The 27,247-nt window shown below is 36.5% G+C and overlaps 1 protein-coding gene across 3 annotated transcripts in view; it reads left to right on the top strand.

Annotated features, from left to right (window-relative positions):
* The window catches only part of LOC135086576 (medium-chain specific acyl-CoA dehydrogenase, mitochondrial), a 30,277-nt gene extending 7,267 nt beyond the window's left edge, over window positions 1-23,010 (top strand). Inside the window, exons 4-10 of one of the 3 annotated variants that reach the window (XM_063981330.1) lie at window positions 7,118-7,218; window positions 11,619-11,699; window positions 11,999-12,129; window positions 13,923-14,031; window positions 14,826-14,966; window positions 17,572-17,761; window positions 22,629-23,010. In XM_063981330.1, the coding sequence (XP_063837400.1) occupies window positions 7,118-7,218; window positions 11,619-11,699; window positions 11,999-12,129; window positions 13,923-14,031; window positions 14,826-14,966; window positions 17,572-17,761; window positions 22,629-22,861 (986 nt within the window). In that variant the 3' untranslated portion in view covers window positions 22,862-23,010. Of the gene's footprint in view, window positions 1-2,036; window positions 2,141-7,117; window positions 7,219-11,618; window positions 11,700-11,998; window positions 12,130-13,922; window positions 14,032-14,825; window positions 14,967-17,571; window positions 17,762-22,628 lie in introns of all 3 variants that reach the window. The other 2 variants (XM_063981329.1, XM_063981331.1) reach the window with 2 other exon arrangements.
* The last annotated feature ends 4,237 nt before the right edge of the window (window positions 23,011-27,247 follow it).

Raw genomic sequence — 27,247 nt, 5'->3', positions numbered from 1 at the left:
AGTACTCCGCAACCTTACCGGGTACAAATGGTAGACTCTCGACACATTTACAGGATACAAGGCACCAACCCCTCCACATAAGCACATCCCGACCAGCGTCACCATGTCGCTGATGTAACGCACACGATTAATTTATGAATGATTAATCTTATTTACCTACTTATTTAAAAAGACCAGTGTCGCGCGCTAAATGAAAACAAGCTTGGTAGGCAGGTACCCATCCATTGGGGCTACTCCCGATCCCAGTAACGTCAATATACTTAGTAGGTATGCATGCCAGCCATTCACGCAGCACGTGTAAGTGAATCGAAAATGATGCTATAGTCCGGTCGCCGAGCCCGTACGACGGGGACGGGCCGTCACAGTGAGTGAGCGAGCGCGACAGCAATACAATTACGCGCGAGTGATGAGGATGGGTAGCATGGTGTCATTGGACGAAATTCTACGTGTTCAGCGACGATAAATAGAGAGAGAGAAGGAATAAAACATCAGTAAAATAATAATTAAATAAGTAAATAATATTTTGCCACCTAGGTATATTTTGTGCCAGCACGGTATTATTACTCGTAAATAAATAGGTAGGTGCTATTATTTTCGCGAGTGACGCGCAAACGAATGCAACAAAGAACCTAAACCTAAATCACAGATAATCCTAAATCTTAAACCTGTTTGTGCAAGTCGATTAAAATGTAGGCATATTTTTGAATAAACTACGATACGAGTACGAAAAACTAAAACTAGATTTTGTATTTTTTACGAACAGTTCATTTGATATTTACTTGACTGCTCCAGAAGGAGGGTTATGTTTTTTTTACATAATAATTATTTCTGAATATTTTTATGGAAAAAATAAGTTTTTTATTGATATCTACCTTTATTACTGCATGTTTCGATATTGTCCTGTTTTATATACCTAATAAAATAAAACAAATTAGAGTTTTATGATGATAATTTGTAGCGGGATACGAACCCACGGTGCTGGATATTGAGCGTCAGCTGTGAACATTGTGCTACTTGGACATTATTATACCGTGCCGAAATTTTCAATAGCGTCTCTAATCTGTTTTTTGCTTAGTTACATGTCTTCATAAACAAAGCAGTAAACTTATTGGCTTTAGCGCCATCTTTTGACATAGCACGCCAAATAAATACTCCGCTCAAGTTGCTAGAATAGAAAGCATTAGCGGGTCGCAAGCCGCGGGACGGTCAAGTCCGCTGCGGCACACTAGCGCGATCTGTTATCACCACTAGGAAACCAAACGGGCCCGAGCAGTTTCAAGACTTAGGTCGGCCACATTTCGAGTATGGGATGATGTATCTGTACTAGTATTATATTATCTGTGTCTGTATCTTTACATACACTACTACATACTATTTGTTAAGAAGAGCCATCTATTGGAGCGCGTGAGAAGCTCCAACCAAAGATCAATGGCAATACTATCACCGAGCACACCGCATCGATTACGTCACGCGATGTCAAGAAACCACAACAGATGGCGCTGAAGCACACCTATATAAACGATTGCACGGACGCTTAACGTCTCTCATTCTCATTTGAACTTTCAACTGAAATATTGTAAACGCTTTATTGTAAAGTAATAAATCCCAGTATATCTTCAAAGTCGCCTGATTTACCCGTGTTGATCCATACACACAAGAAGATTAGGAGTCACAGACAATAGCTAGAAATTAGAAGCCTAGGAACACACTCTGAACACGCAAACACTATTTAATGTCTAAAACATTAATTTGATTTAGAAATCACCTGATGTATCAGAAAATCAGTATTTTCTCAACAAGACTGACATATTTTAGTTTTAATTTTAACATCAGGTTCATAACCTCTGTGAGACGCCATCTTTATAAATGAATTCTAAAATACCTCTAAAATGAAAAAAAGTCCATGTATTTGGGTAATATTACTCATTGAAACATTTAATTTTCTTGAGGGTTTAGGCGTATGTTGTGTGTTGGCGCATGCGCTGCACCTAATCGCCTACATTTTATGATTGTTTCTAAGTCCAAAGCTATTTCAGGTGGTATAGGCAATTTCGGCGTCTTCGATGAGTGCCTTATAGCAGAAGAAATGGCATTCGGTTGTTCCGGTATCACTACGGCAGTCGGGGGAACCGGTCTTGGAGTAAGTTCATGTAGTGATACAGTTATAAAGGGGGTCCTTTGATTAGGTACCGTATAAACTCAATGTGGTACGGATATGATACGGGCATAATAAAATATCAATTGGACGCTGTTATTTAACTAAGAAATCATATTTTCTCATGTCCATTTCATCATAACGTACTAAAAAAGTAGGTACCTACAAATACCAATTTATGTGCCGTAATTGGTTTATGTCTTTTGGCCTGTTATGTATGTCTGTTCTCTGAACTTTCCACTGCCAGACAGGTACCGTAGACAGGTCCATCTTGGCATTTTACGTGTATGTTTTAGAAGCGTTGTATTGCGAAACATGCAATATTATTATTTATGGGCCATTCCATAAAAATCTGTATATTTTCGACGTCATTTTGTCCGTAACTTTTTTAAGATGCTTTTGAATACTTTATTAGTGTAAATTATTGTTTATTAATTAATTATGTTATGTCTAAAAGGGCCAGTCACTTTATGCTTTATTTTAGGAGAAATTATAATTTTCAATTTTTTCATACTACATTACTCCAATATGACTTCTAATAAAGTATAAAACTTATAACCTTAACATTTATAGATAAGTTAATACACATAATGTAGTTGTTTTGTTATTATCACTATATAAAAAACATCATTCCCTAACTAGTAATTTAGTCCCAAGTGCCGTTTAAAGCTAGGGCCTGACGCTCTAGGGACTGACGATTTGGAGTAAAACTTAACACAAATGCAGATTAACTTTATATTATAAGATGCTTAATACGATGTGCCGAAAATAGCCAAAAAACCACACGTAAATACTATTAAATTATATACAATTTCCTATTATAATCAATAAAGCTACTCAACTAGGGACTGACGAAGTGACTGGATTAACACATGTTTCGGCAACAACTGGCACGTTTGCACTTATTCAAAAAACGGCTACCGCAAAGCCAGTATGGTCTGAGGATAACTTCGTATCGTACTTTAAACTCAACTAAATGTCATTCACTCTAAATACATATTAAAGCGCAAAATTATAAAATCAGTGCGTGGCGAGGGAATGACGCTAAAAACTGTAGACTCTTTTTCAACTAAAGAAAATCAAATTATTGTTTATTGAAACCGCAAAATATTAATAGAATTTGGTGTAATATACATTTAAATAGATTATTCGTTAATTAAAACAAAAGATAAAGTTGATGTTTTTATAAATGTGGGACCCAAAACACAAACTTTTGGAGTACGGACATGCCTAGGGAATGACGTTTTGGGTCATTCAAAAGGAATTTAAGATGTTTTAAAAATAGTTTCAAAAAATATAAATGGGTGATGAATAAAGCACATTGCGAGCTATTATTTAACAATTTTGGAATAAAATATTTCATGTGAAATGTGGCGCGGACTAAGAGTTGACATATTTTTGTGGAATGACCCTTATACGTATAACTACTTACTGTATAAAAAATGGATTTTTGTATAGTTTATTTATTAATAATCTAAAATCTCTGGCAGGTGGCGGGTACTTCGTTTTGTCATTTCTTTATATTACATAAAGTTTTAAGTAGGTACTGTATAAATATTAGAGATGAAACGGATATCCGGTAACTATCCGGTAGGCCGGATATCCGGCCTAAATTTACTATCCGGCCGGATACCGGATAGTAACTCACTATCCGGCCGGATACCGGATATTAAAAAACTACAATAATTTCCTATTAATAAAATGAAATACATTAATCTTTGAGTTAAACATCAATATAATGGCTTATACGGATTTTATTTAAAGTCCAAAAGTTACAAAAAGCCACATTAAGGCCTTTAAAAAATCTTATTTCTTTTTCTGGGCTATTCACTCTAATGACGAATACATAAATACTACCCGTTCGCGCTAAGTTTGCCGGTCCGTGGAATGCGCGTCCCCTCCCCCAACCGCGATTAATCGCAATTAGTTGGTGATTAACGCAATTAATGTGTCTTATTTTACGCAAAAACACAATTTTTATCAATAATAATATATAAAAAATATTTTAAATATAACTAGTTTGATAAAGTTATAGACGATTCCCGGACGATTCGAGTGACGTCATATCGCCAGCGGCAAAGTTAAAACGAACGGATAGTAGTAAATATCTGTTAAGTACAAATATTGCCAAATAAAATAGGCAATCTTTTTTTCACTGATGGTCTGATGTCATGATGCAGTTCAGTCAGATTACGCAGCAAGTAATCTAATTTTATTTTCGCTATTCAATCACACACTTACGATGGCAACCGAAATCGCTCGAATTGATCTGCCCCCTAGATAAGTTGCAAAATCTGACATTCTATTCGAACTGATTCGATTTTCAAAAAAGTGTGACTAGTCTACTAATAGACCCACTGATCGCGTTCGAAGCACCTGTGCGGCGCTAAACTCGTCACGACATGCAACGAGACAATTGGCCAACTATCCGGCCGCCGGATATCCGGCTATCCGGCCTAGCAGCTGGCCGGATATCCGGTATCCGGCCAAACAACTATCCGTTTCATCTCTAATAAATATCACGACTAAATACAGTTAACTATTATCAAATTTCGATTACCAAAAACTATTAAAGGACATTGGGAACTTTAATATGAGAAAATGCCCCACGGCGGACAAAGATGAAACGTATTTTATTTCAAAGCTTTATTCTTGTAGGTATATTCACTTAAAGCGCTATGTTGTGAGATATGGGAATTCTGAGATATGACGAGTCTAAGTTGAAAATATATTTGTCTAAAATGATTTGATATTTTTACATGTTATGTTGTTTGGCATTGCAGAGTAACCAATAAAAGTAAATAAAATAATATAAATAAATAAAAAATATAAATAAAATAACATAAATAAATAAAATATTATAAATACTTAAATTAATATTAGACAACATCTCATATATTACTCCAACCCAAAATAAGTAGCTAAGGCATTTTTGTTATGGAAATCGGGAACGACGAACCACAACACACCCAAACCAGAGACAATGTGAAAAGATCGTTTTCTATATTGTCCCGGCCGGGAATCGAACCCGGGACCTCAGGATTGGCCCGGCACACCTTGAAAACCGGTGTGTGCGCCTCTCCGCCACGGAGGTCGTCAAAAATGTTACCTAAATGTAAAATAAAATAAAATATTAAAACTTCATTTTCTCAATATTCCCATATAAGAGAGAAAAAAAAATGCACGGAATTTCATTGGATATTAGTATGTATCATCTGTGATAGGTTTCGTTTGTGTCCGCTACTTTTCGAAAAGTGGGGCAAAAAGTTCCCAATGTCATTTACTTATATTCTTATATGTGTAGACTATTTATTAAAATGCATAATAATTATGTTTTTTTACTTTTCGTTGAATCTTCAGCGTAGGTTAAAAAACCGCGAAAAACGCAACACGCGTGACTAGGGGTTTATTCCACTTTGTTAACCTTGGTGAACATAGTGGATTTTTTAGTGTCCTAATTTCACCTCGGAAACATTTCACCTGGTGTGCCTTTGTTCACCTAGGAATTAATCGCCCAGGTAAACAGATGCGAATAAACCGCGAAAAACAAAGCACGCCGCTTAAGCCGATTTCTGCTGTCGCTAGCCTATTAACGCTGATTAAACTCCGTAAATTCTTAGCCTTATTCAAAACAATCGTATTCAATGTATATTACCTATTATTAGCCGCTGCCTTAGGAATTGGGCTATAATTATTTTCCCGAAACCTATTAACAGTTTACTCGTGCCACCTCCATCCTGAATACAAAAAGTGGAATTACAATGACTTCAAAATTATTTAAATATTCTCATAAAATTTACATGCAAATCAAGCAAAGCAAAGATTCATCAATTACCATGATAATGGATAATATTATGTATTATTTTCAGCGAATGTTAATCGGCATACGAGTAGGTAACACTAACTGGGTTGTATTTCATTACTCTTATTCACATTGTTGTACGGGTGTTTGATTTATTTAAAATGTGCATATTTTTGGGGATACAGTGTATTTAATTATGTGCATTCATTCATTCTTGTAAATTTTAAAATATTACAGGTCATTTAAATAATGTAAAAACAAATACCAGTCACGACTGTTAGGTTGCATTAATAAAATACATATGATTCTATACAACAGAACTGTTACATACGACTGGAATAAAATACATGTATATATGGCGTTATAACTAGTCTAGACACGCAGTAGCATGTCAAGCGCTTTTGGGTGCTAATTCACCATAGGTAAATACCTTTCAGCAAAAATAATGTCATGCATGGCGACCTGCAACTAATGGTTTCCCTAAAAAAATACGACCATCTGTCCATCGGGCTGGCAGAAGTAGGAATACTGAAAATTTTAAATCTATTTCTTTTTTAAACTTACTAGAGTGTTCTTTTTAGGAATTGTAGTTGCAATTGATAGTTAAAATAATACTTATGGCTACTGTTTGTGAAGTTCCCCTAAATTCTCACCTCGGGGATATTTGACTACACTTGGTTCTGTAAAGATCGGCCTATAATGGTCAAGAGAGGTAAATTGTCTCTCTAGAGAAATAAGGTATATTTTTGGTCTTCGTCATGACTTTTCAGTTTTCAATATCAGCTCAATTTATAGGACGCTTCCATCCAAGTTTTTGGGTGGTTGGCATTTGTGCATTTTTAGCGTGTGTCAAACTTTAATAAAAATATCGACAATATTGTGGATACCTCCAAATACGCCCTGACTATAGACCATCGCCATACAATGCCACGATATCCGAACGGTGAATGGGTCGGACTGGTCGACTCGTGGAACGCGGGTTCAAATCCAGCTGCCGCTCGACTATTGTGGTGAATCCACTCGTAAGACAAGCATATTTAACTTACCACGAGAGGTTAACGGGATTATTATTAGTAATTTGTATGTATTTACAAAATGCTAATATTCATTTAAAAAATGCATAGTCAGTCGATATATTGACCGGTGGTTATTTTTTGTAGGCGGTATGGAGTTGGGCGTGTTTGACGGGTGTATGGTCGCTGAGGAGATTGCTTTCGGATGTACGGGCATCATGACAGCCCTGGAGGCTAGCGGACTCGGTGTGAGTGTTATGCATTGAAAGCAAGGATTTCTGACACGAAACTTTCGCTATCAATTTAGTTTTCTCTTAGTAGTAGTAGTATCTTGTTGATTTTGTACTAAGCCACCTTTTAAAATCGCTTGCTTTTTTAAGCCACTTTAAAATAGCTTGCTTGTTTATTAATCCAGTAGTTGAAGTTAATACGAATGCGATTGTAGTAGTACTAGCATGTTTGTTTGTGTGCCTGATTCTTTGATATGGAGCTTAGCGCGGGCTGAAAAGCATCTAGGGTTATGATTTCACGTTTCTCAGTTGATTTAGCGCATAACCGTTCAGGTTGGTTAAACTAACTTCTGGCTTTGTAGGGCTCTTTGCATGAACAATAAAATTGCATGAGATTCTGCTTTCCCACCCTAGCCTTTGAGTTACACTATATTTATTTATTTATTTATTAAAGACGCAATACAGATTACAATTGAGATTTCACAAATAAAATTTTGTAGCACTTAAACTTAAGGGTTAAATTGTAACCTAACAACATGCATCTTATTCGTTACAAATGAATATGACAACAATACTTCAAAACATACCTACATTTTACAGAAATTAAAAGTTTTACTACTAATGATATGTGTGAGAATGAAAACAGTAAAAGTAAAACTATGCACCAGGTATCACGTGCATATCAAAGCTCTAGCAGCGGGCAATAGCTTATGTCGGATGACAGCATCATAAACGATTATTCACATATTATCCAAAACTTAGGCGTCTAAACTTTGTTTTTCGCAATATCAATTTTAATTAAGTAAAATATGACTGTCATTGATTTTTAAATTAAGACTTTTAGTCGTGGTTTCACAATATTCATTTATTGAAACAAGCTTACGACTAAACAAACTTTTCGTGGCAAACAATTATAGGAATTTACATATTTCCACATATAAAATAGGCTAGCTCAAAATCGACCGTTCACGTTGGCGTCGCGCACCGGGAAGAAGGAAACTTCTCGAACTTCCGCGTGAGTCGCGAGACGCGCGGGGGGACCGCCTCGCGCCGATTGGCCGAGGAAAGGGCGCGGCACCATACTTCCGCGTGATTCGCTATTAGATGACGTAGCGAGATAACACTAACGTTGCATTGTTCGCGCGCGATAACGTTATAAACGTTATAAAATAGCGTTGCCGCGTTACAGACTTCTATTTATCTCTTACTAAACTTATTTCAAGTAGGAACAATATTTAAAAATCATCTTGTTCTGACCTCAAAAAGTTAAGTAATGATCGTTTTGTCTCTCAACTTGTTTACTATTGAACTCGCAAAAACAATAAAATTACGTGCCAAGTCAACACTCTGTAGCGTTTGGTAGGTATTCATAATTTTATGAAATACTATTCGTATGTTTAAGTATCTATTTATTTCATTGAATAATGTAGGTAATTTCTTTGTGTATTTATTTCAATTTATTTATGTTTATAATGTTAAGTTTTACAAAGTTAGGTAGGTTATAATATTAAACTATATCTACTTATATTAAACTTACACACCTTATTGATCATCACGAAGTACTCTACACTGCTTTAACTAGTCTACACTCTACAGAAGGTATTCAGTGTGACGATACTGCTTGTATTCTACAGCTTTATGCCTATAAGCATGTTTGTCTCTCATCTATTATTTTGTAACAATGACTTGTTTTAAAATTTACTTGTGTTACATTATACAACAGGATGTATGTATAGATCAAAGGGTAAACCTTTTTGCAGTCTATGTATGTAGATAAAAGAACAATCTTGACGTAGTTTTTATTAGACATCCTGCATATTGTATATCAAAGTAAATTTTAAATATATCGTCAGCACATCAAACTTTTTTTTTGCAAAATAACACCTATTGCAAATACATAGCGCTCGTTCCCAACGAGTCACACCGTAACGAGTACTGTTAACTCGTTGGAAAAAAAATCCCATCCAGTAACATCATCATTCACACTGTAGCCTTTATTTTATTACGTAAGCTGTAGGTTACTTAAGTATGTAGGTATTTTGATTTTAAATGTAATTTGTACATTATTTCTTTATAACGGACTCTTTATAAGTGTGAACCAGTAACAGTGTGACTGCATAGATTTTTTGAGTAACAGTGTTACTCGTTTCGAAGTGACTCGTTGGGCACAAGCGATTTTAGCTTGATGTGTTGCCTGTGCTTCTCGTTATACAGGGTGTTAGGTAAATGGGTATATGAGCCGAGACTAGCCCATGTTAACATACTCATATAAATACTATAGTGGTGTCAGAAAGTGGATATCGTAATATTTAATAAAAAATATTTTCCCATACAAAACTAAATAAATTATTATTATTTAAATTTTTGGACAGCCCTACGATCGCGCAACTCCCTCCTAGGTCAAACGTGGTCAAACGGTATTTCATTCACAAATTTTGACGCGAGTCGGCACCGCCCACTTTTATTATTACTTTTGAACCAATTCTTCACTTACCTCTTTTTATTGACTCTGCAAGCAATCCAAGGTATTCAGGGGGTAACACTTCACTCTAATTCACAAAACGAATCGCAACACATCTATCACATCCATCCACTCACTTAATTCACCTTCCCACGCTTTCAAGTGACCGGGTAGGTTCTTGTAGTGAAATCCTATTTTCAAGAACGGGATCTCCGGGTCTCCCTTCGGTGGTATGGTGGTGTCGATTCACCCACCCGCGAAAACATTTACAAGGCATCGTGGAACGGAAGGTCTCCCGGAAATAAATCGTTCATCACACTAAAGAAGACACAAAGTCCTATTGCACCAACACCACTCAACACACATCACCATAATTTCACTGTATTACTTTGCTATTTGAATATCTAATTATCCAGAACGTCAGCAACAAAACATCGCAACGAACGCAAATTATTTACTGACAAACAAAATAATGTAAACAAATAAACATGGCCGCATGGCGCGGTGCAACTAGTGCGGGGTCATTATTTTTTCCATAAAATCGGTAATCGATATTGATATTACAAAAAATCGATTAAAATATCAAATTGTTTGAAAACCATCTGAGTAATCAATAGGAATGTCTTAAAATCAATTATCGATTAATTGATAGATCCTACCTACCTGAAATCGCTCATACTATCGATGGGTCTAAATTAGTTTAACGATACCATTGCATTGATAGAAGACATTGAAAAAAAAAACAACACATTTTTATTTGGTAAATTAAGAAAACCGTAATCTGCCATGCTTTTGGAAATGTTTTAGCTAAATTTGCGATAAACGCTGTTATTTTTCTTAGAAAATATGATATTTTATTAACGATAGTATGAGTGATTGGGTGGCCTTTCGATAGGCTATTGATAGACAATCGGCAAGACTACTGTACTGACCAACTGGATTGTAATTACGGCACCTCGACCTTCATTAGTCAATCATGAAATGAAAACTTAACCCCAACCACATGTCGTCTCCATTAATGATTGGAAATGAATTAATGGCACCTAAATTGATTATTTGTAGAAAAAAAATCCTTCAACGATTTATTATTGAACACGTGAAAAATCTTAATCGATTTTTTGCCTTCAATGTCACCTCCTTACACATCCCTACTCCTGCGCCGCGATGATCTTCCGACTCTTTCTTGCAAGTGAAAGCCGCCGTGCGATACGTCTTGCGTCTCACTCGCACTACACGTGCCGGTTCCGTTGTTCGTCAACAAAAGACATTTCGTTGTCCTTCAAAGATTAAACAGTGCGTTGGACACATTTCTTTAATGCCTAAGGTTTTTTTTCAATGGTGTCTTATTTTTAGTTAAGGTATTTTTAGTACACAATATCGTGATTTACGATGATAAAATTTAAATGATTACCTACAATGTCTCATTTTCCTTAATCAAAGTTATCAAGTTTAATGATTCGTTCGTTCATTCATTTCAGCCGAATGACGTCCACAATGAACGGTCCTGATTATTCAGTTTATTTTAATAAGTAAGTCTATGAAGTAAAATTAATTCTTGACCACTTTGTTTACTTTTACTTATCCAAAATCCAAATCGAATCAAATAAGGTAAGGGGGTATTTGACTTGTGCTAAATCTTTTTAAATGGACTGATTTTCCTGGGGGATTGCTTAAGGTTTTTGCCTCTCAGAGACAAATTTTTAGGCAGAAAATTATAATGAATTCTGTTATTTGTTTTATCTACGCTAGTTTGTCGTACTATTAATTTTCAGGGGTGTCACGACGCAATTTGGCGACAAAAACTGAATCAGCTGATTACTCAATAATGGTACCTTTCCCAGACTTTCTGACACCACTATAGTATTTATATGAGTATGTTAACATGGGCTGGTCTCGGCTCATATACCCATTTACCTAACACCCTGTATTGGAAGATTAAAATGTTTCTGTGTTCTAGCAAACTCCCGTCATCATCGCCGGCAACAAGGAGCAGCAGAAGAAATACCTCGGCAGACTGATTGACGAGCCACTACTTGCTGTATGTACTGAAAAACCAATTTAAGTCATTGAATTTTTTTTAAAACAAACTCAGACCGACTAACCACTTCCACCTTACTGCACTATCCCAGACGTTATGCAAAGACTAAAAAGACGGCACGTTCTGGACATGCAGAGCCAGAATTCACTAAATTGATTGCAAACTACGCAAGAATTCCATTAAGCGTTTCAAAGTTTATATAAAGTACTTATCTCGAATTAATGGATCAGATATCGAATTTAATTTAAGCTCCAAGTTAATATGAGGCTAAAATAATAGTTCCTATATCAATTTTACAGGCCTATGGCGTCACAGAACCCGGTGCGGGCTCTGACGTCGCGGGAATTAAGACCAAGGCGGAGAAGAAGGGGGACGAATGGATCCTGAACGGCCAGAAGATGTGGATCACCAACGGAGGCGTCGCCAACTGGTAAATAAATCTGTCAATCTCATTTTATAATAGACTAGCTTTCCGCCCGCCGCTTCGCTCGCGTGGTATTCTGTCTGTCACAGAAAAACTTATCGCGCGCGTCTCTGTTTCAAAACTGGGATAAAAACTATCCTATGTTCTTTACCGGGAAATTTCATCAAAATCGGTTTAATGGTTTAGGCGTGAAAGCGAGACAGAGTTCCTTTCGCATTTATTAGTATTAGCGATTAAAACTACCCATCAAACGTTTTGCATCCTCCGAGGTGTAGGTATGAAAAAAAGATACATACAGTCGAACATAGTACCTTCTCCTTTTTTTAACTCTATTAAAAATAGTTTACATCCTATGAGCCTACGTACTGAATACTAGCGGCCGCCCGCGACTTCGTACGCGTGGATCCCGTTTTGCCCCCTTCAACTATCTTACGCGGTTTAGATTTTTTCATACAAATGTTTTTTCCCGCTAACTCCGGTTCCCGTGGGAATTTTGCAATATCCTGTTGTAACTAAGCTTTAAGTTTACTAAGGGACCTGCATGCCAAATTTCAAGCGTCTAACTTTAGCGGTTTAGATTTTTCATACAAAAGGATTTTCCCGGTAATTCCCGTTTCCGTGGAAATTTCGGGAATTCCTTTCTTAGTGCACCTCTACGGTACCTAAGCTACGTCCCTTCCAAATTTCAAGTGCCTACGTTTAGCCGTTTAGGCTGTGCGTTGATATGTCAGTGAGTCAGTCATACAAGAGGATCTTTCCGCCAATTCCCGTTCTCGTGGGAATTTTGCAATATCCTGTTGTAACTAACTAAGCTTTAAGTTTACTAAGGTACCTGCATGCCAAATTTCAAGCGTCTAACTTACGCGGTTTAGATTTTTTCATACAAATGTTTTTTCCCGCTAACTCCCGTTCACGTGGGAATTTTGCAATATCCTGTTCTAACTAAGCTTTAAGTTTACTAAGGTACCTGCATGCCAAATTTCAAGCGTCTAACTTAAGCGGTTTAGATTTTTCATACAAAAGGATTTTCCCGCTAATTTCTGTTCCCGTGGGAATTTCAGAAATTCCTTGTTGTAACTAAGCTTTAAGTTTACTAAGGTACCTACATGCCAAATTACAAGCGTCTAACTTAAGCGGTTTAGATTTTTCATACAAAAGGATTTTCCCGCTAATTCCTGTTCCCGTGGGAATTCCTAAGTATACTATAACCTGCCCATGAGTATGAAGAATGATTGTACCAAGTTTCGTTAAAATCCGTCGAGTAGTTTTTGTTTCTATAAGGAACATACAGACAGACAGACAGACAAAATTTTTACTGATTACATTTTTGGCATCGGTATCGATCACTAATCACCCCATGATAGTTATTTTGAAAATATATTTCATGTACAGAATTGACCTCTCTACAGATTTATTATAAGTATACAGGGTGTTAGGTAAATGGGTATATGAGCCGACACTAGCCCATGTTAACATGGTCATGTAAATGGTATGGTGAAGTCAGAAATTTGATATCATCATTTTTCTTCTTTTTATTTTCATACAAAATAAATTTTATAAAATCCGATTTGTATGAAAATTAAAATACTTAAAATGAAGATATCAATATTCTGACTTCACCATACCATTTATATGACCATGTTAACATGGCCTAGTGTCGGCTCATATACCCATTTACCTAACACCCTGTAGATTAAGTAACACATTGCACATTTCATAAGAATCGACCAATGCCCTTTCGGAGGAGTTTTGTTACAAACACTGTGTGACGACGTTGACGGTCGGTGATTTGTCTCCAGGTACTTCGTGTTGGCTCGTACCAACCCCGATCCCAAGTGCCCAGCCAGCAAGGCTTTCACCGGCTTCATCGTAGAGCGCGACTGGCCCGGAGTCACCCCCGGCCGCAAGGTAAGCCAATTCATATAGAAAAAACTTATTATGCTACGCTATTATTTCAGATCAGGGTTGCATGATTTAAATCACCATTTTTATTGCATGATTTTTTAAATTAAAATCACTGATTTAAATAAATGACCGATATAATCAACTGTAATGTTCCAAAACAATGTTTATTATTAATATGAATATTTGGTGTTAAAGTATGAAATGATGAGATGTTGCCAGCTGTACATCAATTCTACGCAAATAAAAATGTTTTCCGCAAGAAAAACTAAAGAAATGCAAAACCTATAAAAAAAAATCTATAGTTATAAATAAATAAAATCGTGATTTAAAAATAAACAGATGGAATTCTTTTGTTTAATAAAAAAGTCATCATTTTTTCAACCCTGTTTCAGATGTACTTATTATTGACTAAAATCGATTAATGATTTTATCGAGACCTAGGATTACGTAATTCCTGCATAACACTTTTTCCATGTCTCTATCTATTCGTCTATCTAATCTATCTATTCGTCTATCTTAGCGAAAGGCTAGCAACATACAGAGATATCATGAATACGAACTTTGGGAGTAGGTATTACATTTTTCTTTCCACGTTGATTTAATTTGATTCCTCTTCTGGACGCAGTTCTATAACTGGTTATACTGGTACTAAAAAGGTGACTCTGTTCCACCACTTCTCACACACACATTGAGAACAATGTTGTCCCGAAGTGGTGGTAGGACAAGCTATAATATGTATTTGGAATGTGCACAAATTTACTGGTAGCATGTCTAGTTTCATCGATATTTCTTTACAGGAACAAAATATGGGCCAGCGCGCATCCGACACTCGCGGCATCACTTTTGAAGATGTTCGCATCCCAAAGGAAAATGTACTCATTGGAGAGGGCGCAGGTTTCAAAATCGCTATGGGAGCCTTCGACAAAACCAGGCCACCGGTAAGTTAGCTATTACAATGCTTTATTACTTTTCTAATATTGCTGGATGTCGCAAAAGACGACAAATAAACTAATATTATATGAACCATCCTCAACCTTTCTGGCCAGCGTGAAGAGTGTAGAATAAAATATCCTTCATTTGCCTCTGGTATAATAGGTGACCTCATGAAAAGTCGCATCGATTGGTCCAATGGACGAGAAACACTTGTATAAAACCCAAAAATAATCAATTTTAATTTATGCGGTGTTCGAACTTAGTGACCCTGGTTATTTGTTGTTAGCAGATTGTATTGTCTACTAAAATTGACGCAATATTATAATGCAGAAGCAGTACAGGAAATGTTTTTACTTTTTGTTGTGTAGGTGGCAAGTACATAAATATGTAAGGTACACACTTACACGTGGCACTTACAGAGCAAGTATGTTCCATCCTAGACTGTATCTTACTTAACATCAAGTGAGAATACGGTCAAATACATGCCTTATACTGCTAAACATTAATACCATTTCGATGTAGTAAAATAAGTAAAGTTTATTGATGTTTTCATTATAGTTGTTGCAAATCACGAAGGCGAGTGAGCTTTAGGCTCGGCCTCGGCAAATGGGCCACCGACCACAGCCACCGGTGGCTGTCGCGCGCTACTGCCACATTTCTAAGAGTGTCAGAAGCGAGCGAAAGCCACAGGTGTCTGGAAGCCGCCACATTTCATAAGCCGCTCCCGCTCGTTGCTAAATATTAGGAATAGGTATTTGGATAAGGTATTTTAAAATATTTGGATTAGGTAAAAAAAAATAGGAGCCTTAAGGAGCCAAGGCAATATTAAACCTATTTTACGTACTTCAAGTGTGCTTAACACTTTAAGTTCCTTTGAAGCATCTTAGGCTGATTTACACGCATTAAGTATTTAACTGAATTTCAACTTAATTCTTCTGGTAATTTGGTGGGTGATTCTTGTCACTTGACACGTTTTGACAAGCAGTTTCATAGAAAACAAAAGTTTGACATATACTTAAAATTAAGTTAAAAAGTTACCTACTTAACACTTGTAAATCAGCCTTAATACGTCACGCAGCGAGTTGCGAGTCAAAACAAAAGTATGACAAGATAGGTGAAATAAAATTACATTAGTTACAACCCTATCTGACCTAGTTGGAGCATATCCTGGCAGGTCCAATGTACATTTCGACGTTGAAGTGACAATACCTCCTATATTTTTTTAAGAAATTGATTTTCTTAATACAATTGGCTTAAAATTTAAATTCGCGTGGACTTCTTCCATTCGATTTTTTTCTCCTAACTGATATTTATTTTTAGATAGCAATAAAACTCTGTGGAAATAGCTGCTATATGCGCAAGTAATATTTACGTAGGTATTTTTTTCTATCTCCTGAAAACCAAAAAGATAAATGCCTACTTAACTCACATGGTATATTTTAAAAGGGTTATGTAAACAATAGTGTGAAGTGCATTCAAGTTTCATGTTAATAAGAATGATTTTGTTTTGTCCTTGCCTTGCCTTGCTGTCAGCAGTCGAATGTTAAGGATGAAGTTACTCGTAAAATGGATGAAATAATGTAAGTTTCTAAGCTACAACCTACCGTAGGTATACGGTTGACTGGATGGTTCTGTCATTGTATATGTTACGGTTAATGTGATAAATTGAAAATTATGAATAATCGCCGGTTATCATGATAATTACCGACAGGCGAGGTAAAAGTGATAAATTAATCACATTTATCAGTGATTATTTCATAATGTAACCTTAATACTAACAATATCATTAAAGAGAACACCGGCTGTGTACAGCGCTCATGTACAGCCTCACATTTTGAACGTTTTGATATCATATATTAATATAATTTGGCAAAATGAGTTTGGACTGTTTCTTGCGTAACATTACTTTGCCATAATGCCTATAACATATTGTTTTGATTTAAAGTGAAAAATAGGTTAAGGTGCGGCGGGGTGGCCCTTGGGCCACCCCTAAGCCGCCTATTTAGTTTTATACACCCATAAATTTTAATGATCTCATATTAATCACTTTTACCAAATCATGAGGTAATTATTCATAATAACCGGCGATTATTCATAATTTTCACATTTATCACATTGACATAAAGTAGAAATAAATAGTAAATTTAAAATGACTTATGACCTAAATGACGGGACGTCGAACCTTAACTTCGAACTGCTATGTTCTTCTGATTTTTCGTTGCGGGTCCAATGACAGTTTAACTTTCCCCCGGGACAAACTTGACCTTCACTGGTTGGGATTTTATTGGTAGTCAAATGGGAACGAGAGGTGGGAATAGTCCCGACCTAAAAGACGTATCGTACCTACGGGATGTTCGCAAGCAACGATAAAACAATGAATGAATTTTCATTTAGAGAATTTCAGATCATCAGTTTTAGGAAAGGCAGGGTTTTTCACATTTCTTCACCCTTGGCATTGGCAAGTCATCCAGTATTTTTCTTTTACCAAACCCGTTCAGCTTCCATACAAAGTTGGAACAAATGTATCTTTTTTACAGGTAGGCTTTAAATAAATTATTTACAAGATATATTCATTTAAGTAACCACATTCCCTATTATTCTGTATTCCAGGTAGCAGCAGGAGCCACCGGCTTAGCCAACCGCGCTCTCTACGAGGCCACGAAGTACTCGCTCGAGCGCAAGACTTTCGGCGTGCCCATCGCGTACCACCAGGGCGTGGCCTTCATGCTGGCAGACATGGCCACCGGCGTCGAGACCGCGCGCCTCGCCTGGCAGAAGGCGGCCTGGATGGTGGACCACGGTGAGAACCCTCAGTAGCCACAGCAGGACCCTCGGTCCCACCGCGCACCACCAGGGCGTGGCCCTTAGTGAAGACAGCGTGAATCGGCCTGGCCAGTATACTATGGCCTGGCAGAATGCGGACCACGGAACGTGCACGTGTTGAATAACACTGGTCAACACATGTTTTTTTTCCTTTAATTTTTTTTCTGTTATTGGGTATTTCTATGGCCCTGATTATGAAAAAAATACTGGGAGATCGCCAACAGCTTTACTTTTAAAAATATAGAGTTTTATTATTTCGACAAAAAAAATACGAAAAATTATACATTGTGTTAATAAAATTTCTATTGAACACTTGCAAATGATCTTTTATATGATTTACTTGAATAGACAAGTTTGAGTAGATCTCGTTGTTTACTCCAGCAATGGTCTGCCATCCATATTTTAGCACCACTGCCCCTGATAACCTTCCATTGTCCGAAAATTCGAATGAAATCTTTTATCCTGCTCCTCACTAAACTCACCCATATTTTGTGGAAATCGATGTTAATGCGAGTACATGAAGTGTATTTTTATGCCCGTGTTGCACCCTAGCTCTTGCAAGTTGGATAGAATGCTCTCAAGAATTACTTTTTGCTTAGGAAATTACTTATAACCAAAAAAATGAATTCTAAGCTTAGGGCTGGACTTCAGTCATTTATTTCTTAAAATTACGATCATTCACCAGTTGCCTAATGTGAGTCCCATCAAAAATTACCAGCTTTCAAGTTTTCTGTGCTTATTCCTGAAAACTTGCGTGAAAGAAAATTAAAACATTCTTCACTTTTATCAAGCGCCTTCACAAACTGTTTCAAGATGCCGAGCTTAATATAAAATGGTGGAAGTACTGTGATACCATTTTGGCTGACTAAATGCACGTTTATAAAATTGTTTGTATCAACTTTAGCTGAAGAGCTAAAAGTTGTGTGTGCGGGAAACCGCACTGGTCAAAATTTTTGTAACAAATGCTATTGTTTGTTAAGACTATTCCAGAGACACATGGAACGGGAATTTTTTGTAGCCCCCTTGTTGGCCAAATGAAGTTAACTATTCTCAGAACACAAATAACTCATTTGTGGTCTTGATTACTTAATTTCAAATATTTATTTTTATGTGTCGATGTTACGCAGTTTTCATCTAGTCCGATAGAGGTTTTCGATATTTTTCAAATATTATATTTACCACACACATAGCAGAAGCAATCTGGTTTAAGCACACAACATTTTCATAACGAAGCAATATCGAAAACACCTGCAAAATATATTTTTTTGGCCAATTAAATCAAATATCTAAGTAAAAATATTAGACGAGGGTAGATAGCTACAACTCAAAAACGAAAGCTGTTAGAGAAAAACTGTTGCCATATTTAAAAAATATACGTCAATTTGAGTTAGAAACGGAAAAAAAATCACGGGAAAAAAACAATTTTATTTTTTTTGTTGACCAGTGTAATCAGTGCAGAGGCGGCGTAAGGCGTAGGCGACGTGGGCCACCGCCTACGGCCTCGCGGTACAAGGGGCCTCGCGCATCAAAAATTTTGAAAAAATGTATACAAGGTGGAGATGACAATATCACAATACGAACATTGACTATTAAATATAAATTCTTGATAGCTAAACAATGTAGTTAAAAATAAAAATATATTTTTTTCCAAACAAATTCAGCCATAATCAGACACAAAATTAAGCAACAACACGGTTTTAAGTGACGAACATTATTCTTTGGCGCAATATTCCTTTAAAAATAATCACTGAATCAAGAAATCAGAAACTGTCAATGTATAGACCTTTGACCCTTTTTTTTATTATTTCATAAAATCCGTCTTCAGGTCATTGAAGTAATATTACTACGTATAGAACAGACATCGCGAACAAAATATGTACAGTGCGGGGTGCGGGGCGGGAATTTGACGGACAGCTGTCAGTCAAATCCATGACTATCAAGTTTCATAATTTATGGCGATAAAATCTGCACCAGAAAATGTCGTACTTCATTGATAGGATTGCACGAATAGTGACGTTCCTGCGGTCGCCTCATCATAGACATTGTGAAACGATTGTGAAAATAAACAAATCGGCTAAATTGTGTTAAATTTTCATGGTGCTCAATAGCAAAAAGGTTCAGCTACTTACATTATTCTCTTATTATTTTCTTTCTGTTTCTTTTTATGTGGTGTACAATAAAGAGTATTTATTATTATTTATATTTTCTTCTTAAAGATTCTCGGAACTGGTTGTTCCGTGGTTATTATTATTATTATTATTTTATTTTATTATATTGTGCGTTTCCTGTAATGTAATCTAAGCTCCCCTCCCTTAGACTAAAATTAGCCCTCCTAGACAAGTGACAAAACGTAGCAGTTGAAACATTCTAAATCACTTCGCTCTGCCGTTTTTTGGTGTCAGTTACTTCACTCCGTGATGCGATTTTAAAATTACAACTGGCGATTCCGAATTCACAACTGAGGGGACTGAGGCTAATCGTGTTACTTGTGCTACAAGTGCGTATGGGCTTCATACTGATGCTTAAGCCATTAATTTTTTTTTTCCCATTAAAATCTAATGTAATCGATAATCGCATTGAGAATCGTCAACTGGTATTTTCTAATTCGATAAAAAAAATACCCATCTCTAGTTTAAAACTGTCATCCAACAGCGCACGAAATATTATGAGTTAAAGATAATGATACCATTACAGAGGCGACACTTCGTTTACGTTTAGTTTCTGCCTATTGAATTGGATACTGTAAGGAAACATCGTCATCATCATTTTAGCTACTGGACGTCCACTGCTGAACAAAGGCCTCCTCTAATGATTTCCACATCGCCCAGTTGATAGTGGCCTGCACCCAGCGTCTTCCTGCTATCTTCAGTCAGTCCATCTTGAGATTTTAGAAAAATTCCCACTCGTCACGGTAGGAACAAAGCTAGGGATGACCTACGCCTTCACTCCAGAACCAATAAAATAACTGAAAGTCAGAAACTTTCAGTTATTTTATTGTCTCTATTGTTAACTATCTCAGTGGTTGAGTACACGTATAATAGCTGTGAGGTAGAAGTTACGGGACTATTCCCACCTCTCCTTTTCACCGCTGCATCTCCTGTGTAGCTAGCACCTAGACAAGTTGATTTAAAGCCAAGGTATATCAGTTTATAGGTAATGACTTAGTGCATCTAAAAATGTAAAACTTTCTAGTTTTTTGTAACATAGAAAAATCTAAAAAGAAGCATCATTTTTTTTACCAAGTGTTTCTAAGAAATTTAAATGGAAGCTTTTAATGACAACGTATTGCTTACTTTTTCAGCTGTCGAACGAATCTACTTTTATACTCATAGGTCCTGTACATCGGTAGATTTGGTAAATAAATGAATCCATCCGGACTCAGAAACTAAAAAAATTAAAATAGCTGTAATTTTTTAATACTGGATTTGTCGATTAAATTGATCATATTACTGCGCCCTAACGGGTCGGACACTGGTGACCAGACACACTGTACAAATTATTATAATTTTAGCCTATCTCGTGAGCTAGGTGTAAATAATTAGGGTGATTTACTAACTAACCAGTCGCATACGAACAACAGCAGTGAGATTCAAACAAGTTTGATCCATGATGCCGCACGACTATTGTGTGAGCCCACCCGTAACCCAAGCTTATTTAGCTTAACACAAGGGGCTGGACGGGACTATTAGTAATTTGTGCAATATAAAGTGCTTATAATCTTTAAAAAATCTTTTTATTGCGGTATGCGATCCGTTTGCTCGTTTGCCTCCTATCACATAAAAAAAAAAAAAAAAAAATTAACCTTCCTTTTGTATACTAATTTATGCGTCAGTGTCAATTCTGCGATGTTTATTCTTTGAAATTTTCGTAAAATGGCTGCCGCCTTGTAATTAACAAATTAAAATTAAATTAGTGTTTTAAAGTGCATAAATGTACAACTTAATGGTAAAAAGTCATTCCTTGATTTTTACTTAATATGTATCTGGAGTTATTTGAACAGTATTTTCGTCTATAGGATGGCATATTTAAAAAAACAAAACTGCACTCAAGCGTGTTGTCACAGCAACCGCTGAGCACATACTAATTGAATTTCGGTCCGTGGACCTGTTTGCGTGCCAGAAACAGTCTAGTTGACATGTCTTCTCTAGTACGTAGTACATTATAACTCAATGCTTCAGGTCGCCACAGAACAAGGCCTCGCGAAATCTGTCTTGCCCACATCAAATTTAGGTCTTGCCCCGCCTCTGAATCAGTGGCTATAAATAAAAAGTCAAGCACCACCAAAGAGTGGCCTTCATGCTGATCGCTACAGCAGAGGGCGCTAGTATAGCTAGCACTAGCAAACATAAAGAAGCAGTCACTATTTTACGTCTTGTTTTATTTTGCAATAAATTATCTGTTCTATTATAATATGTACCCACCCTCATAACCATTTTCAACTCAAGTTATTTTTTGCAATTTTATTCACATTTTGGAAGACACTTGTAATTGTAAAAAAAACTCTTTGCGCTAGTGCTGCACTCTGGCGACAGAACATTGCAGTATTACTTTCTATTGGCGCCACTAAAGAGTTATGTCGCTAGTGACTAAGACAGTGGCGCCACCTAGTTAGTAACGTTACTCAATAAGTTACTGTTTCTCTTCACGATGGAGTTGGTACAGTATCGGTACACCGATAAAGACTATTTTAAAACTAAACATCACGTTAAACGAGTCCAGTGTGGATTTTTTTCCAACGAGTCACTTTGTTACATGTTACAGTGTGACTGGATGGGAACTGGCTATTTTTATTAGTGACTACAATAGAAATGACCAATACTTTACCAATTTTTCCTTTTCTCCAGGCCAAAAGAATACTACCATCGCATCGGTCGCCAAGCTTCACGCGTCAGAAGTGGCTAACAAGGCCGCCACCGACGCCGTCCAGATATTCGGCGGCAACGGATTCAACACCGAATACCCCGTCGAGAAGCTTATGAGGGACGCCAAGATCTACCAAATCTACGAAGGCACCTCCCAAATACAAAGAGTCATCATCTCCAGAGAGGCTATCCAAGCCGCCAAGGCATCTATGTAATACACCTCGGACCCACACATTTTAGTCTTTTATTGAAAACTTTTGTTATGCGTTGATCATGTTGTATTAAAGAGAATATTGTTGCGTACATAGTTACGAAACCTTTAATCTGTATGTTAAAATCTACACAATAAACTATTTTATGTAAATTATCGTATTTTTTAAGCTTCAATCCGTACCTACAATAGGAAACTATCAGAGCTTTCCGACTGTAAAAATATTGTTCTAAACGATCTTATTTCAGTAGCTAGCTTCTGTAGGAAGGAATGAGTCTTTTCTTAGGTCTTTTCCTTTAAATAACACCACTGTAACTGCAAACTGCTTTTGCTATTCACAATAATGATAGGATACGACTAACTAGAGCGAACTAACATAAATTAATTAATGGGTCTCGTACGAGTATTGCGTAAACTGTACACCGATCAATCAATACTTGTACGAACTGAGCACTACGAGTACATATTTTAGGAGTCTGGCAACATAAATAACTAAATATACCTACTACGCTACTACAATATCTAAACATTTTAAAAAACCTTGTTTTTTTATGAAGGAATGGAACACACTCAACCACAAACATTAAATTCGATTATTTACATTGTAATGTTATCTCCATGAATTATTGAAAAAGAACAAATTGATCGATTATGTGCAAGCTGGAATGTATCATAATGACCACGAATGAAATCTTCTTTTGCAATATCCATTTTCGAATCGCTCTGCTACTTGCTATAGGGTTGTATTGTATGTAAAGCATGACGAAGTTGCCATTTCTGTTGCTAAACCACATTAAATAATAGGCTTAATACTCTATTAATTGCCTCGCAGAGGAAACCAACCTACTACTACCCTTCTTTCTTTAAACTCCATTTCCTCTTAGTCTCCACTCCAAGTAATATCCACGCGTGGACTAAGAACATCAAGTGGATAAATTAAATTCACTCATAGGACCATGAGATCGATATAAATATGACATGGCCAGTCAGGAATTCGGGATATTACCTACGCTGATTTATAAATTATTGAACACTACACACTTCTTTGACAATAAAAACAAAAACGTTCAACATTGGGCCTTCTACAGAATCAGGCGCTTACTATTACTACACTACATTATCTAATAATAACATTAAGTATTAAATAGTATTTTTATCTGCTGTTTATTGTTGTTATTGAATTTGAATTGAAGACAAACTTCCACCTAACGTCAGGTCTCGCAACAGTCTATTATTTTTTTGTCCTTTATTTATTAATTGGTACATAAGTTATTTTTGTTTATCCTAGCTTTTTACGCGTTTGTGCAGAATGCAGAAAAATGGAAGATACCGATACTAGGTAGGTACTGATATCAATACCTACTTATATACTCAAAAAATAGTCTGTCCTGACTGATTGACTGATATTATTATCAACGCACAGAAAAAAATACTCAACTTAGCTGTAACATTTAAATACTTCACCATACATTAAGATGTACAGTTTTAAAACTACCCAACAATATCCAGCGGAACTTACCACCTCATGGACATGTGGAGAATCCACCATAAAAGGAATTCCGGCAATGGAAAACCGACTTTTCTGTAGAGTTATAACAGTTAACTTTTAAAATATCGAAGCTCTCAAGTAGGTATCTAGACAAAGTAACATTCAATAGAGTTCGATTCGATTCGATGAAGTCGAATGTGACATTGTTTCGACCCGTAGTCACAGATAAATGCAACGCGAATGCAATAAAAATCCGCTCCTATCCTTAAAAGATATAAAATGCACCTGAATCGAAATGCATCTTTTTATGACGATGATAGTATTGTGCACAACTGGATGTAATTGTGAATAGGAGTAGTGCTTCACCAGTACTGAAGTTGTAACGTGAATTGTGAAATTGGTCCTGCTTATAAGAAAATTTGAAAAGGCTTGAATTTGAAGTAGAGCGGTTTCAGTAGTCATGGAGGGTAGGTATGAAGATGAAAAGGAAGAGAGCTGGTGGGATTGGTGGGCGATTGCGCGGACCCGTCTTATTGCTCCGACTCCGACTCCGACTCCTGATGGGGAGCCCCAAGGTAAGTAATAAATCTCAAAATTAAATTATTTTTGGCCTAAATAAGGTACTATAACCTCTGCCAGTCGAACTTATTGTGTTTTTTTCTGATTATCCGTTTTATGTGCTTTATAATAAAAACTATCTGCTTACTACTTATCTGTATATCTAATGCAAATCCCAAAGAAAAATGCAAGTCGGTACTGGGCTTATGTTTTTGATTAAGAGAACAATCGTTAGATAGACGAAAGGTTGTGGGTTCGATTCCCTCTTTTTACGCGAATAGAATAGTACTTTATTATAATTACCCATAGCTCCTACATTCTACAGTGGGTACTCCATAGCCTCCCAGGCAGGATGGCGAAGGATTGCTGCTGCATGCATTTGCAAGCACGTGTTTGCTTCAAGGCATCAGGAAGGAAAAAACATCATATTTTTCATCTCAAAGACGTATAAACTGCATTTAAGTGCTGTTCCAGACCAGAATCTGGCCTGTGATTGGTCTAAGCACCTAAATTCACCATTCACAGGCTGTTCTCATAAGCTTGAAGTTGAGATAGAGTCAAAGCTCAATTTTAAGATCACGAAATGATTATCAAACATGAAATGCTTGAAGCCTTTAATAATAATAATAATAATGACGTTTATTTCAAACAATTTTACAGTTCATAGTGGTTAGTAGGATACAATTTATAATCTTAAAAGTAATGTTAGTATGTTATTTGGTTTTCTAATAATTGTAGGCATTTTGAAAGCCGCCGAGTGTGACTATGCCAGAAGTGTCTTCTCACATAATCACCCTCCGCACCCAACATCTCCACATAGGTGATGTGTATCTGTCAGCCACCGTTTTCAGAATGCTGTTGCCACTGCCACGCAGTCTGCTTATCAGAGATGCTGTCTTCTTACGGAGGACAGCGTGAAAGCCGTCGGTGTGATGTTGCGCAAACATCACCGATGCGCTACAGTAGCGCGGCAGCCGCAACAACATCCTGAAGATGTTATTGTATTGGACACGTAGGACATCTAAAGATTTCTTGGTATGGTTGACCCACAGTCCTCCCGTGTAAAAACTTTGACAATAAGCTTTGAAAAGCGTGATTTTAACGTTTAGCCTTTGACTGGTTGAATTTCACTACTTCCAATTAGGACAGAATCTGTACTTAAGTTTGGATCGGGTTTTCATCATGGTTTCTAATGCGAAATTCGAATTGGACATCGATTATCAAACAATTTTATTAAGAGTTTAATGCATGGCATGTTATTCAGTCTTGTTTAGTTTTAGCCTAGAAGGATTTTTAAGAGTCACAAAAACTGAAACCCATATGGATTTATTTTCACTGAGCTAAGATTGTGGAAACTTCCACTACTTAGGTAAGATAAGAAAATTAATAACAAGTTTGAATTTGGGGAGTAGTAGGCCTGTTCCGCTCGTGATAGTTAAAAGCAATGCGCGAATGTTAATTTATGAAAACCGAAATACGAATACCCACCTACGAGAAAATTCACGGTAAGAAACTAGTCATTTTATTTTAAGTCAACAAAGTTATTATTAATTAAGATTGTTTATTGGAGTTAATCTCGAAACTTCTGACCCGGCGCTGTACTACTGATAGGAAGCTGCTCATTACCTATTATTTACCTACTCGAATTGTAATTCTACTGCGTAGTCTGATAGAAAATGTAGAGTAAGGAAATGTAATACATATTACGTTAGTGTCGAGGGATCTCTTAACACGGAGTCCGGTAGATATTGACTATTAAAATCTGTGGAGTGTTGCCGACGCGTGAAACCTCCGCGGTGGAGGTTCTCCTCTTAGGTTTAATTTTCTTTAAAAACTATGGTTTGACGTCCTGTCAGTTAAATAAGTATTTCGTGGATACGCTGGTTGGCTTACAATTACTTTATTACCGAGGCAACTAGAGCAACAGATGTAAAGTCGGAAATACTGAAAGGGGTGAAGAGTAGAGTCGCTAATAAATAAGTACCTACAATGGATTACCTAATGTTAAGTTGTTATTTCTTAAATACAAAATAATTTATTTTATTTTTGGTTAATTAAGTACATAAGTGCTTTGAAATTTATCTAATGAAGTCACGGGTAAAAAGCTGGTATTGACTACCTATGTTTAAAACACAACACTGTTGAAGCAGTGACCTTTAAAATATGTAGAGTCAAAGCGAAAGATCTAAATCCCATCAAAAACAATACTTGTCAAAAAAACCAAGTCTCGCAACTCAGTTGTTCTACGGTAAAAAGTTGTGAGATCCATGTAATACCAAGTCCAGGCCAGGAAATCTTTAACGTTTTACATAAATTATTGACTTGGCCATCGCACTAAATAAT

This window comes from Ostrinia nubilalis, chromosome Z, assembly GCF_963855985.1.
Source record: "Ostrinia nubilalis chromosome Z, ilOstNubi1.1, whole genome shotgun sequence".
Lineage (NCBI taxonomy): Eukaryota > Metazoa > Arthropoda > Insecta > Lepidoptera > Crambidae > Ostrinia > Ostrinia nubilalis.
Note: the sequence above shows the minus strand (reverse complement) of the source record. Positions and strands in the feature narration are given on the sequence as shown.